This window comes from Phocoena sinus, chromosome 15 (genome assembly GCF_008692025.1).
Source record: "Phocoena sinus isolate mPhoSin1 chromosome 15, mPhoSin1.pri, whole genome shotgun sequence".
NCBI classification, from domain to species: domain Eukaryota; kingdom Metazoa; phylum Chordata; class Mammalia; order Artiodactyla; family Phocoenidae; genus Phocoena; species Phocoena sinus.
This window is the reverse complement of record NC_045777.1, coordinates 83,451,610-83,464,377: the sequence shown is the minus strand read 5'-3', so window position 1 is coordinate 83,464,377 and position 12,768 is coordinate 83,451,610. Positions and strand designations below refer to the sequence as shown.

The window sequence follows — 12,768 nt, the reverse complement described above, 5'->3', positions numbered from 1 at the left end:
CCCTCCCAGGTGCAGCCAGCCCCTTTCTCCTTTGCAGCTGCTCTCTCTGCCTGTGGCCTGGGCTCACGCCAGTGGCTCCGTGTTTTCCGTGACCAGGGAGGGCCTCCGTCTCTTGCACAGGGAGCTCAGGCTTCCCTCGGGGCCTCCTCTGCCTGCCTTATGTGACGTTTAAGCACAGAAGGGATCCCCTTGTGCTGAGCCTGTCTGCCTTCCCAGATCCTGGGAGGTGGTTAGATGGCACTTCCTCTCGGAGAAGTTTCCGAGTGATTGGGGAGCGTTGGGTTTTAGAGCAGGTCGTGTGCACCTGGAAGAATCCAGGAAAGCCTCATCCACAGCCCGTTCAGTTCTGGGGGACATAGGCTGAGGGGGTTGCCGGGGCCCCTTGGCCGCAGAGGTTGCCGGTCGGATGACTCTGCAGACAGCCGGCAGGGTGGGGAGAGGGCAGGGTCGGAAGGATGCAAGACCCTCTTGCAGCCTCGGCCCCGCTGAGGACACACAGCCAGGTAGCATCCGCAGAAGGGAGGCTGGCCGCTGGGCCACCACCCTCACTGGTATGACAGCCGAAGTGGTCACGAAAGACCAGGCCAGAACTGTCGCCCCGATGTGAGCCTCGATCCCCCAGGGAACCTCTGCTTCTGCTGGTCCCTTTGTCCCCGACCTCTGGCTCCTGGGAGGCCCTCTCCCCTGCCCCTACCGTGTCGGGAGCGGCAGAGTCTCCCGTCTCCACCCACAGCCAGCCCGTGAGTCCTCACGACAAGGACTCCAAGGGCTCCATCGAGGCAGCTGGGGGCAGCTCTGCCTCTGGCCTCGTGGCAGGGCTTTTAGGTCAGCCTCGGAGCCTCTGCCCAGCTTCACAGAGCTCCCCTCCCTCACAGAGCCCTGAGGGCGTCCCCAGCCCTGCAGTCTCCCCTCGCCTTGCTCCATGGGCACCTGGGTGTGGCATCGTGTCCCCTGAGTAAGTAGCGCCAGCACCGCCCTTGTCCAAGGCCTTGTTTTCCGGAAGTTGGGTGAGGACAGTTGCACACCTAGGATCAGGTGCTTTGTTCCAGTGTGGAAGATGATACCCAGGTGGCTGTACCCACTTAAGCTCCCACCAGAAATATAGGGCAGTTAATTTAAGACTGTCAGACTTAACTGTTTTTTTTGGTAAACTTTTTTTTTTTTGAAGAATAACATGGTGCACAAATTTTAAATGTACAGCTTGAAGAATTTTAACAAATTTAAATACTCATGTAACCACAACCCAGAACAAGACGCAGCTGTGGAACATTACAGGGCACCTTCCTGGCGTCTCCTCCTAGGGGATGAATTCTGAGCTATCAGCGTAGATGAGCGTTACCTTTTAAAAAATTTACGTAGGTGGAATTAAAATATGCTGAGTCCTTTTATCCATGTCACGTCTGTAGATTCATCTGTGCTGTTGTTTATTCCGTGGCGTGCTATGGTCTTCCATCATGTGAACGTGCTACAATGTACTTGTCGGTTCTCTTACTGACCCACTGTTGGGTTTCCAGTTTTTAGAAATTCTGAATGAGGCTGCTGTGGGCAGTCATGTGTTTAAAAAAACGAATAGACCCTTCAGATGCATTCATGGGGCATGAGGGATCCCTGGTCTTCGGCCCTTAGGCTGTTAGCTGCATTTGTAGAAACAGCTTCTGGGCAGAATTCCCTCTTCCCTTACAAGCTTTCCAACATGTATTTTGAAACCAGCTCAGAAGCTCTGCCCGAGGTAAATTTTTGCTATTGTTAGGGCTTCCCGTGAGACAGAGAAGCGATAGTTCGGGCCCAGCAGCCCCTCTGCAGCCGTTCATAGAGACTGTTGGGCTGGTCTCCGTAGGTCCTTCCACGGGTGTGGATTTGACTGCTGTGTGCTCAGTGGCATAGTGACTGGTCACCTGTTCAGCCACAGGTGGCAGCACATCTGTGAAGACAGCTTATGCAGCGGGCTGTCTTCTCACGGCGGAGGTGGCCGCAGGGCGTCGAGTAGCTCCCAGGTGGCAGGACTGGGGTCCTGTGTGCTTCCCAGCCTTTCCCTGTATGCCGGCTGCAAGGGCTCCTGCCATCACATCTGCATTCAGAGCAGGAAGGAGGAGGAAAGAGCTGCCAGGTCCCCTTTTATCGGGAAAGGAGCAGCTTTCCTGGGTCCTCCTCACAGACTTCATCTCTGTTTGACCAGATCTGTTCACAAGGTCATTTCTGGTTGCAGAGGAGTCTGGGAAGGGGGGCTTGGGATGGGTGTTGGGTTGGTCAACCATGTACGATGTGTTCCTGGCGCACACAGCACAGATCCTTTTCCTGAGCTGGGGAAATTCGGAGTCATTGTTCCTTCTGCCTTTATAATCTCTAATAACACTTAGAACGGTTTGTTCAGTAACTTGTCTCTTAGCCTGTTCATTTGCCAGGAGGCGTGGAAATGCTTTTCTTTGATGGGTAAAATGTGTTACGGTGATGTGAGAATCCCATCGTGCTCTTGCATTAGTTTTGCCGTGTCCGAACCAGTAAGGTCACGACACTAAATGTATTTATCTTTGAAATACGAGTCTGGTGACCCTCCTAACCGGTGCTTCCTTTTTACGCTCCTATTCAGGGAATTCAGTTTCTAATAGAGAACGACCTGCTGCAGTGCTCCCCGGAGGACGTGGCCCAGTTCTTGTATAAAGGGGAAGGCCTGAATAAGACGGTGATCGGGGACTACCTGGGTGAAAGGTGAGTTCAAGGGCAGGGGGCAGCCTGCCCACCCGGGCCGACCTTTGCATCAGGGTCTATCACGTGGGCTCTGGGGGTGGCTGTGCTGGCCGAGCGAGTCCAGCGCAGCCACCTCCTCCCCTGTGCCCTTGTGAGCAGAGAGGTGTGGGTGTCCTGGGGCTGGGCGGGGTCGCTGTTCCTCTGGAATCCTCTGCTCATCCAGGAAACCAGGACAGAACTGAGAATGCCGCTGCCTCCCGCTCCTTGCTTCGGAAAGCGTCTTTGGGTGTTTTGCACAGAAATACCCGGATCTCTCAGCTGTCGCCTTTCTCCTGTTAGTTGGGGCAATGAGTAAAGGTGGAAGGTTGTTATTTTTTAAATGGAGAGCGGCCAGTCAGGCTTACTTTCTCGACCTTCTCCACTTAAAAGTCCACTGACTCTGCTTAACAGAGGGCGGGGCAGGAGTCCTCAGGCAGTACATCCCCTGAATGTGTCAGAATAGACTTGGGCAAGGAGCAGACAGCAGTGTTTTTAAACAGAAGGCCAGCAGTCGCTCAACCAGCGTGGTTTCTGTTTCGAGCTTTTCATTAAAAATACTTGATCAGAAGTGAAGAGCAGAACACTTCCCAGCTCACTCTGTGAGGCCAGTGCTACCTGATACCAAAATCAAAGACATCACAGTAAAAGAAGTCTACAGGCCAATATCACTTACGACTGTAGAAGCAAAAATCCTCAACTAAATACTAGCAAATCAAATCCAGCAATATCGAAGAAGGATTATGCACCAGAACCCTTGAACAGCATGGGTTTGAACTGTGCAGGTTGACTTGTATGTGAATTTTTTTCCGTAGCAAATACTACAGAACTACGTGATCCACGGTTGGTTGAATCTGCGGATGCAGAACCGTGGAGATGGAGGAACCCCGTATGTAGAGGGCTGTGTGAGTTTACACACATTTTCAACTGAGTGGAGGGTCGCTGCCCCTAACCCCCATGTTGTTCGAGGGTCAAGTGTATTCATTGTCCTGTGAATGCCAGGTTAGTTCAACGTACGCAGGTCAGTTATCAATAGATGGCGTATCAGTAGAATAAAGAGCAAAACCCACATGATCATCCCAGTAGATTTAGGAAGAGCATCTGACAACACTTACTGCTTCATAGTAAAAACACTCAGACTAGGAAGAGAAGGGAACTTCCTCAACATCATAGAGGGCACCTGTGAAAACCCCACAACTGCATTGCTTCCCCCTTAAGATCAAGACTCTTCTCAGCACTTCCATTCGACTTGGTACTGGCAGTTCGAGCCAAGGCAGTTAGGCAGGAAAATGAAATTAAAGGCAACTAATTTGTAAAGGAAGGATTAGAACCGTTTCTATTTGCAGATAACATAATCTGGCATATGGAAAATCCTGGGGAATCACTAACAAGCTGTTAGAACTAGTAATTTCAGTAATGTTGCAAGATATCAGCTCAATATACAGTCTCACTCATGTCTATACGGTAGCGATGAAAATGCTGAAAAGGATATTATAAGAAAACAGCTCCATTTACAGTAGCATTAAAAAGAATAAGACACTTAGGAATAAATTTTAACAGAAGAACAAAATTTTTACTCTGAAAACTGTAACGTATTATTGAAAAAAATTAAAAGATCCAAATAAGTGGAAAGACTTCCATGTTCATGGATTAGAAGACTTAGTATTGCAAAAATGGCGGCACCTTCCACATTGATAAACAAATTTAACACGGGACTTCTCTGGTGGCGCAGTGGCAGGGACACAGGTTCGAGCCCTGGTCCGGGAAGATCCCACATGCTACGGAGCAACTCAGCCTGTGCGCCACAACTACCGAGCCTGTGCTCTAGAGCCCGTGAGCCACAACTGCTGAGCCTATGTGCCCCAACTACTGAAGCCCATGCGCCTAGAGCCCATGCTCTGCAATGAGAGAAGCCTCCGCAGTGAGAAGCCCACGCACCGCCACGAGGAGTGGCCTCTGCTCGCTGCAACTAGAGAAAGCCTGTGCACAGCAACAAAGACCCAACGCAGCGAAAAATTAATTAATTAAAAAAAATTATTTTAATTAAAAACAAACAAAACAAATTTAACATACTCCCTAGCAAAATCTGAGCTAACTTCTTCGTAGAGGTTGACAAGCTCATCCCATAATTCATGTAGAAATTCAGGGGACCCAGAATAGCCACAACTGTCTTAGAAAAAAAAGAACAAAGTTGGAGAACTTACACTTGTCCATTACAAAACAGACTAAAGCTACACTAATCAAGACAGTGTGGTATTGGCATAAGAGTAGAAGGAAAGGCCATGGAATAGAATTGAGAATCCAGAAGTAAACCCTCATATATACATCAACTGAGGGGCCAACACAATTCATCGGGGGAACGAATGGTCCTTTCAGCAAGTGGTGTGGGGACCGCTGGACAGCCACCTGCAAAAAGAGTGTCACTGGGTCACTCACCATATACAGAAATTAAAGTGGGTCAAAGACCTAAGTATAAGCACTTAAACTATAAAACACTGAGAAGAAAACACAGGGGTAAATCTCTGTGACCTTGGATTAGGCAAGGGTTTCTTAGATATGACAGCAAAAGAAAAAAGTAGAATCATCAAATTTCAAAACATCTGTGCTTCAGAGGATGTCCTCAAGAAAGGGAGAAGACAACTCAGAGAATAGAAAATATTTGCAGGTCATATATAAATGTGATGAAGACTTGTATCTAGTATATAAAAAGAATTCTTACAACTCAATAAGACAGATAATTATAAAATGGGCCAAGGATCTGAATAGACATTCATCCAAAGAGGATATATACATAGGCATATGATAAGGCCAATAAGCGTATGATGAGATGCTCAACATCAGTAGTCATCAGGGAAATGCAGCTCAAAACCACAGTGAGACAGCACTTCATATCCACCGGGATGGCTGTAATTAAAGATGATGATAAGTGTTGGTGAGGATGTGGAGAAACTGGAACCCTCATACACTGCTATATAAAAAATGGTGCAGGGCTTCCCTGGTGGCGCAGTGGTTGAGAGTCCGCCTGCCGATGCAGGGGACGCGGGTTCGTGCCCCGGACCGGGAAGATCCCACATGCCGTGGAGCGGCTGGGCCCGTGAGCCATGGCCGCTGAGCCTGCACGTCCGGAGCCTGTGCTCCGCAATGGGATAGGCCACAACAGTGAGAGGTCCGCGTACCGCAAAAAAAAAAAAAAAAAAATGGTGCAGCCACTTTGGAAAGTAGTTGGCAGTTCTTCAAAATGGTAAACTTACCATGTGATCCAGTAATTCTACTCTAGTTACAAACCCAAGGGGGAAAAAGAAACTTGCATGCACAAAAATTTGTGCACCAATGTTCACAGCCACATTACAGCCCCAAAGTGGAAACAATTCAAATGTCCAGCAACTGACGGATAAAGAAAATGTGGTCTCTCCATACAATGCAATGTTATTTGGCATTAAGAAGAAAGGAAGTATTGATACATGCTACAACATGGATTTAAAACATTCAAAACATTATGATGGGAAAAGAAGTCAGTCACAAAAAGGCCACGATGTTGTGTTATTCCATTTTATATGAAATGCTCAGAATTGGTGGATTTATAGAGACAGAAAACAGGGGTTGCCTGGCGCGGGGGCACCGTGAGGATTGGGAGGCGATGGTTCAGGTGTGGGCGTTCTTTCTGGGGGAATGAAAATGTTCCAGAATTGCTCATGGTGATCTGTGATATACTAAATATGCTAAAAACTGTTGAATTATACGCTTGAAATGGGTGAACTATATGGGTTGTGAATTATGTTTCGACAAAGCTGTTTTTTAAAAAAATGGAAGGGTCTCCTAGGAGTTCAGGCACTGAGTCTAACAGACACCTAGTACAGGACAACGTGCTAGGAGGACCAGAGTCTGAGTGACTCCCCGGCGTCCTCTGGCTGGTGTGCGACTACAGAGATTAAATTAACTATGACGTTAGTATAATGCGCGGTCTGGCAGGCACTGCAGATTTGTAGTCCAAAAATATGGGAGCTTCCCTGCTGGCACAGTAGTTAAGAATCTGCCTGCCGATGCAGGGGACACAGGTTTGAGCCCCGGTCTGGGAAGATCTCACGTGCCGCAGAGCCACTAAGCCCGTGCGCCAGAACTACTGAGCCTGTGCTCTAGAGCCTGTGAGCCACAACTACTGAAGCCTGCCTGCTGCAACTGCTGAAGCCCGTGTGCCTAGAGCTCGTGCTCTGCCACAAGAGAAGCCACCGCAATGAAGAGTAGCACCCATTCGCTGCAACTAGAGGAAGGCCGCACACAGCAATGAAGACCCAACGCAGCCAAAAAAAAAGAAAGAAATGAAGTCCTGGCTCCGTGCCAGGCACTGTTCTAGGCGCTTGGGTGGCGTTGGTACCTCCACTATGGAACTGCGTTGGCTGCAGTAATACAGACAGTACATAACAAGCAAACTAAATAAGCAAACATGGTATGTCAGAGGTGACCAGGGCAAAGGGACCGCGGAAGAGCTGGGCGAGTGGGTAGCAGCGTGACAGGCTGGTCAGGGCGTCCGACTGGGGCGGCGGCACCTGTGTGGGGATGCGGGGAGGGGCGGATGTGCTCAGGGTGATGGGAAGTGGGGGTGTGGAAGGCTCCCAGCGGGGGAGGGGCAGGGCTGTGTGTTCCGTCTGGAGCAGATGGTCCCCGTGCGGAGTGAGCGGCAGAGCGCAGGCGGGAGCGGGGAGGGTGGCTCTGGCCAGGCTGGTGGCTGCTCAGGAGGTGAGAGGCGCTCAGGCTCTGGCTCTGAGGTCCAGGGAGAGCTGGGGGGAAGGTCTGGCAGGGGTGATGCGGCAGTGAGAGGCTCCGGGCCGTGGGCCGAGCCGCCTGGGAGGTGGGGCATCGGGGCGAGGAGCTTGCGAGGCCTGGTGGACGGTCAGGTGGAGAGCTCTGGAGAGTGGCCTGGCTTGCAGGCAGTCCCTGGAGGGCTGGCGCGGAGGTAGAATTTAATTCTCAGGACTGAGGCCCCCGACACCGCCCTCCAGCGAGGGATGGGTGGAGCCCCCCTGCCTTGGGGGGCTTCACACTGGCTGCAAGCTGAGCACTGAACACCTGTGAGCCCGGACCCGCCGCTCCTCCTCTCCGGGTGGAGGTGGCGGCCTCACGGCGGGGCTCCCTGTGCTCCGGGACCCTGCTGTGTGCCGTCTTGCCTTTAACGCGGACTTTAGAACAGACCGCTGTGCTGGGTCACAGGCCTGTCCCTGGCTGCACAAATCTGTACCCCAGCCTGCCTGCCACTCCTCTGGTGCTCAGCACACTTGCGCGCACGCACGCACGTGTACACACACCCACCCGCCCCGAGCGTGCCCTTTACGAAGTCTCGCGGCCTTTCAGCAGGACACCAGCTGGTGGGTGCAGCGTTGGACAAACCAGGGCCCGAGAGCCAGTCTTTCCAGTGGGCTGAGCGCTCACTGCTTCCCGGGAGGGTCCCATCCACACCCCGTTCTGCACACCCAGGGCTTGGAGCCCCAGGGCCCTCAGGCAGCAGCCCCACACCTGCCACCAGCTCATCTCAAAGAAAAAGGAGGGGGTGAAGTTGCAAAACATACTTTGTGCTGGGGCCTCTTCCCACCTTGGGTGTCATCCTTAGCACTCGGGTGGGTGGTGTCGCAGTCACAGGGGTGCTGAGCTGCAGCCGTTCCTTGCTGTTGACAGGTCATGGGCCTGTACCTGTGGAGGTGAGCATCTTCAGGTGAGGCCTGGCCTGCTCTCCCGGGAGGGCGAGTTACAGGTGTCCCCATGGTCAGTGGGAGCGGCTTGGAGTTAAAATGCCAGTGTATTGAACTGTCGCTGTTACGTCATTTCAGTTTTTTTGTCATAAAACTTTACCTTTTTTACTGTGTTCTCATGATAAGTTTCGTTTTTAAAAGCTAGTTATTAACGTAAGGCATTACTTCTCTTCCAAACCATCCTTTCTGGGTCCAGGACTGTGCTTTCTGCCTTATGACCCTGGAGGAGTTGCTTCCTGTCTCTGAGCTTCAAAATCCCACCTGGGAGGCGGGAACGAGATTAGCACCTGCCTCGTGGTGGTTTTGGAGGTTGAGGATCTGTACCAAGCACCTGGGTCAGTGCCTTAGAGCTTAGTGCAGGGAACTCGGAACGTTGGCCATCAGGCTTGTATTTGGGGTCTTACCCTAACTCGTACTGATGGTGAAGTAAACGCTTAATATCCTACTGGGTCTCCTTTGTTTTCAGCCTGAAAACAAACGCGCAGTGAAAAACACCTGATCTTTTAGTCATGTGACGATAAAAACCATGAAAACTTGCTTTAGGAAGTGTCGTTTAAAATTATTGAAATAACATGCAGTGAGGCTGTAAAATACATTTTCTTTCCTAGGGATGAATTTAACATTAAAGTTCTTCAAGCTTTTGTGGAACTCCACGAGTTTGCCGATCTCAACCTTGTACAAGCCTTAAGGTGAGTGTTTCATCACCTGCTCTTGTGCAGAGGGAGGGAGGGTGGCCCAGCGGTGCCAGGTGACCCACTGGCAAGCTAAGGGCCTCTGCAGACCTGCAGCCTGGTGGGGAGGGTGGGGAGGGGAGGGTGGGGAGGGGAGGGAGGTGGAGGGTGTCGGGCCACGCCTGAATCCTTGTGGCCGCTGGTCCTGTGTTCCATTCACAGTTGCTTTGCTTTTCCATTTTGTGTGATATTTGACAGTTGTGGGCGTGCTTCCTTCCCACTTCTGTGCGTGGTCTCAGTGCCGCCTGGGCACGGGCCCACTTTACGCCACATTTGGCCTTGAACACCAACCGTGTGGACACCCAGCGTGTGCCTGAGAGGGTGTGGGTTTCCTGTAAATCGGAGGCCACCCCTGGCCCCAGCGTGCCTGACGGCCTTGGCTGGTCCTGGTCTGGCCTTTCTCCTCCGTGCTCTGCCCCAGCTCGAGCCTGTTTCCTTGTGGCCGTTTCCCCACCTGTGGACCAAGGTGGCAGCCGTGTTGCTGTCTGACACTCGCGTCTGTAGGCTCAGTCCCTGGCCTCGGCTGAAGGACACGGGTTCCAATCCTGTAGCCGTGGTTCAGGAGTTTTAGATTCAGTGTTTGAAAATGGTGTCACGGGGAGGTGCAGGCTTGGCGAGCCTGGGGTGCATCCACGTGGATTCTGTTCCTCTGGGTCAGTGTCTGGCCCAGAGCCGCGGGGGCTCCCGACTCACTCCTGCAAGTGGGTGGCGGAACACAGACAGCGGCCGTGCCACTGTGTCCCGTGGGTCCCCGCGCTCCGCCCGCAGCCCCGACCGGGGCCTCTAGGCGCGGAGGCGCCGCCCAGCCGGACCGTGGAGATGCGCATGTCCCCTGGTTCTCGTCCCCCTGCAGGCAGTTCCTGTGGAGCTTCAGACTCCCGGGCGAGGCGCAGAAGATCGACCGCATGATGGAAGCGTTCGCGGCTCGCTACTGCCTGTGCAACCCCGGCGTCTTCCAGTCCACGGGTGAGCGCAGGCTGCGGGCGCCGGGCACACGTAGGGGCGTCGCGCGCTGGGCCAGCGCTGACGCCCCGCGGCCCTGACTCCCCCCAGATACGTGCTACGTGCTGTCCTTCGCCATCATCATGCTCAACACCAGCCTTCACAACCACAACGTGCGCGACAAGCCCACGGCCGAGCGCTTTGTCACCATGAACCGCGGCATCAACGAGGGCGGGGACCTCCCTGAGGAGCTGCTACGGGTGAGCCCCCGCGTCCCCTGTCCCCGATCTCCATGCTCAGGAGCGTCAGGCTCAGCTCAAGGGCAGCGGCACCGGGTCGTTTGTTTCACGGCGTCTTAACAGGGTCTCTGGGCCCCGTGTTGGGGGGGGTGACGCGGGGGCGGCCGTTCCTCCTTCGCCTGAGTCCCCGCGCCCGCCGCCTTCCCTCCTCGCAGAACCTGTACGAAAGCATCAAGAACGAGCCGTTCAAGATTCCCGAGGACGATGGCAACGACCTGACGCACACGTTCTTCAACCCGGACCGGGAGGGCTGGCTCCTGAAGCTGGGTGAGCGGCGCTGGGGGCGGGACCGAGCCGAGGCCCCTCCTCCCGCGGCAGCAGCCCCAGCGGTGCCTCCCCGACCGGAGGCACGAACGCTCCACGGAGCATCCCACGCGCCCTGCCGAGCGAGGCCATTCTGCCGGGGCCGCACGCAGTGCCCGTCCCAGCAAACTGCCCCCCCTAGTGTCCAGATAAGCCCACGGCAGTTTCTGTACCAGAGGCAGGCGCCGCCACCCCGGAACCTGCCGCCTCTCTTGGTTTGGTGTGGCTGATATTTGATGAGTGGTTTAAATGTGCCTTCTTGTTGTTTTCCTTCTGCTTGTGGCTCCCACCTTTCTGTTCTGTGACGGGCTGTCCCTGCTTGTTCTGCGTTAGGAGGTACGTACCCAGTGGCTTCCTGCCCCTTCCCAGCTTCTCTTTCCTCTCCTTTCTCTCTGTCGGTTTGTGTGAAGCTCTGACTTGGCTGTCATCCATCTGGCCCTTGTGGCTTCGGACGTGCTGGGGTCACCTCATCCTCCTTGCAGGGTGCGGCGGCCATGACGCCCACCCGGGGCTGGGTGAGGAGTGAGGGACCGGAGGCGCGTGGGGATGCCCAGGGGGGACAAGCTCAAGCCTCCGTGTCCTCAGGGCCTGAGCGCGGGAGGGCTAAATCACCCGCCGCCCACTCACCGGGCGGTGCATGTTTGCACCACCTGTGTAGAGTCCAGCAGCGTTTTAAGGACTTCATAACCACTGACAGACGAGTAGGATAGCATTTTTATTTTCTGGGCAATTTTAGGAATTGGTAGGGGTTTTTTATTCTGGTCGGGGTTGGGATTTCCACCCTCCAGTGACATTGGAGCCTGAGAGATCTGACACATCATCCAGGCACTGTGCAAACACCGGGGCCTACGGAGTGCTGGTGATTTTGTGCCTTTAACCGAGAGAGGATAAGCATGGGCCTGGTGACAGTGTGACAGTGTGGCGGGCGTGGGGGGCGCAACGCCGGTCAGCTGTTCTGATTTGGCGTCTTGCTCTGACCTTCCTCTGGCTGCGCCAGGGTTTGGAAGAGTTCTGGATCTTGGCCTAAAAACCCAGAACTGTAGCCTTGGACTTGAATGGCTGAGTAACCTTCCAGAGGCACCAGATTTTGAGATCCCATGCAGCCTGTGGTCCCGGGGTGAGGGCAGAGGAAGGTGCCCAGAAGAGCACTTGGGCCCTTCCTGTTGCTGTGTTGCCAGCAAGTGTCCCCCTCGGAATGGTGACAGCACAAGCGGGCCCGGCAGCCAGTGTGCCCCAGGGCCAGCGGGGATGTGGCTGGCTCTGGAGACTGAACAAAATGAGTGACAACAGGCCTGTGACCTGATTGAGCAGATAAGCGGGCCACAGCGCCAGTGCACAGAGCACCGTCACGAGCCGCAGGGCTGGCTGGCACCCAGCGTCTGCTGCTTCCCTGCTCCCAAGGCCACGCGCTCGTGTCCTCGTTAAGGCTACAGAGCTGGTGATGGCGCAGCTCACACCTGGAGCCCGGAGCCTTGGCTCCCGAGGCCGCTCTGCTCTCAGGGCTGTTACTGTCCCCAGGGGGATCCCAGCACACTGGTGGCCCATCTGCACTCCAGACTTCCGCCAACAGTTCTGACGCTGGCCAAGCTGCTGGGAGGGGTCACTGGGTGTCAGTCCCCGAGGGACCGAGGAGGCGGTCTGTCTGCAGGAAGCAGATGTGGAGGCTGCGTTGGGTTGGGCCTGGGTGCAGCGCCTATGCTCGGTGAGGACACGCAGCCCTGGGCCCCTGCATGGCCTGGACACATGGGCAGAGGAGCCAGAATTGTGGCCACGCATGTGCTGGGATAGGAACGGAGATCGCAGTGTGACCTTGCCTGCTTGTTTCTCATCGTGAGTTAGAGGACGCTGCACTTTGAGGAGGCCCGGGTGCCCCGCCAGAGCAGAGCTTGGTGGTGTTGCTTAACGCTGCTACAGTAAATACCATGTCACTGTGTTTTGAGAATGAGTCAGTTGTGTTAACGCAGACAGGAGTGCGGTCAGATCGGGGCTGGCGTGGAGGAGAGGCGCGCGCAACGCGCACGAGAGCGCGTG

The 12,768-nt window shown here is 54.1% G+C and overlaps 1 protein-coding gene across 2 annotated transcripts in view; it reads left to right on the top strand.

The window, feature by feature from the left end:
- CYTH3 (cytohesin 3) overlaps positions 1–12,768 on the top strand; it is a 91,614-nt gene that overhangs the window by 73,545 nt on the left and 5,301 nt on the right. For both annotated transcript variants that reach the window (XM_032603958.1, XM_032603956.1), the window contains exons 5-9: positions 2,588–2,706; positions 9,071–9,151; positions 10,047–10,159; positions 10,247–10,395; positions 10,590–10,701. In XM_032603958.1, the coding sequence (XP_032459849.1) occupies positions 2,588–2,706; positions 9,071–9,151; positions 10,047–10,159; positions 10,247–10,395; positions 10,590–10,701 (574 nt within the window). The remainder of the gene's footprint in view (positions 1–2,587; positions 2,707–9,070; positions 9,152–10,046; positions 10,160–10,246; positions 10,396–10,589; positions 10,702–12,768) is intronic.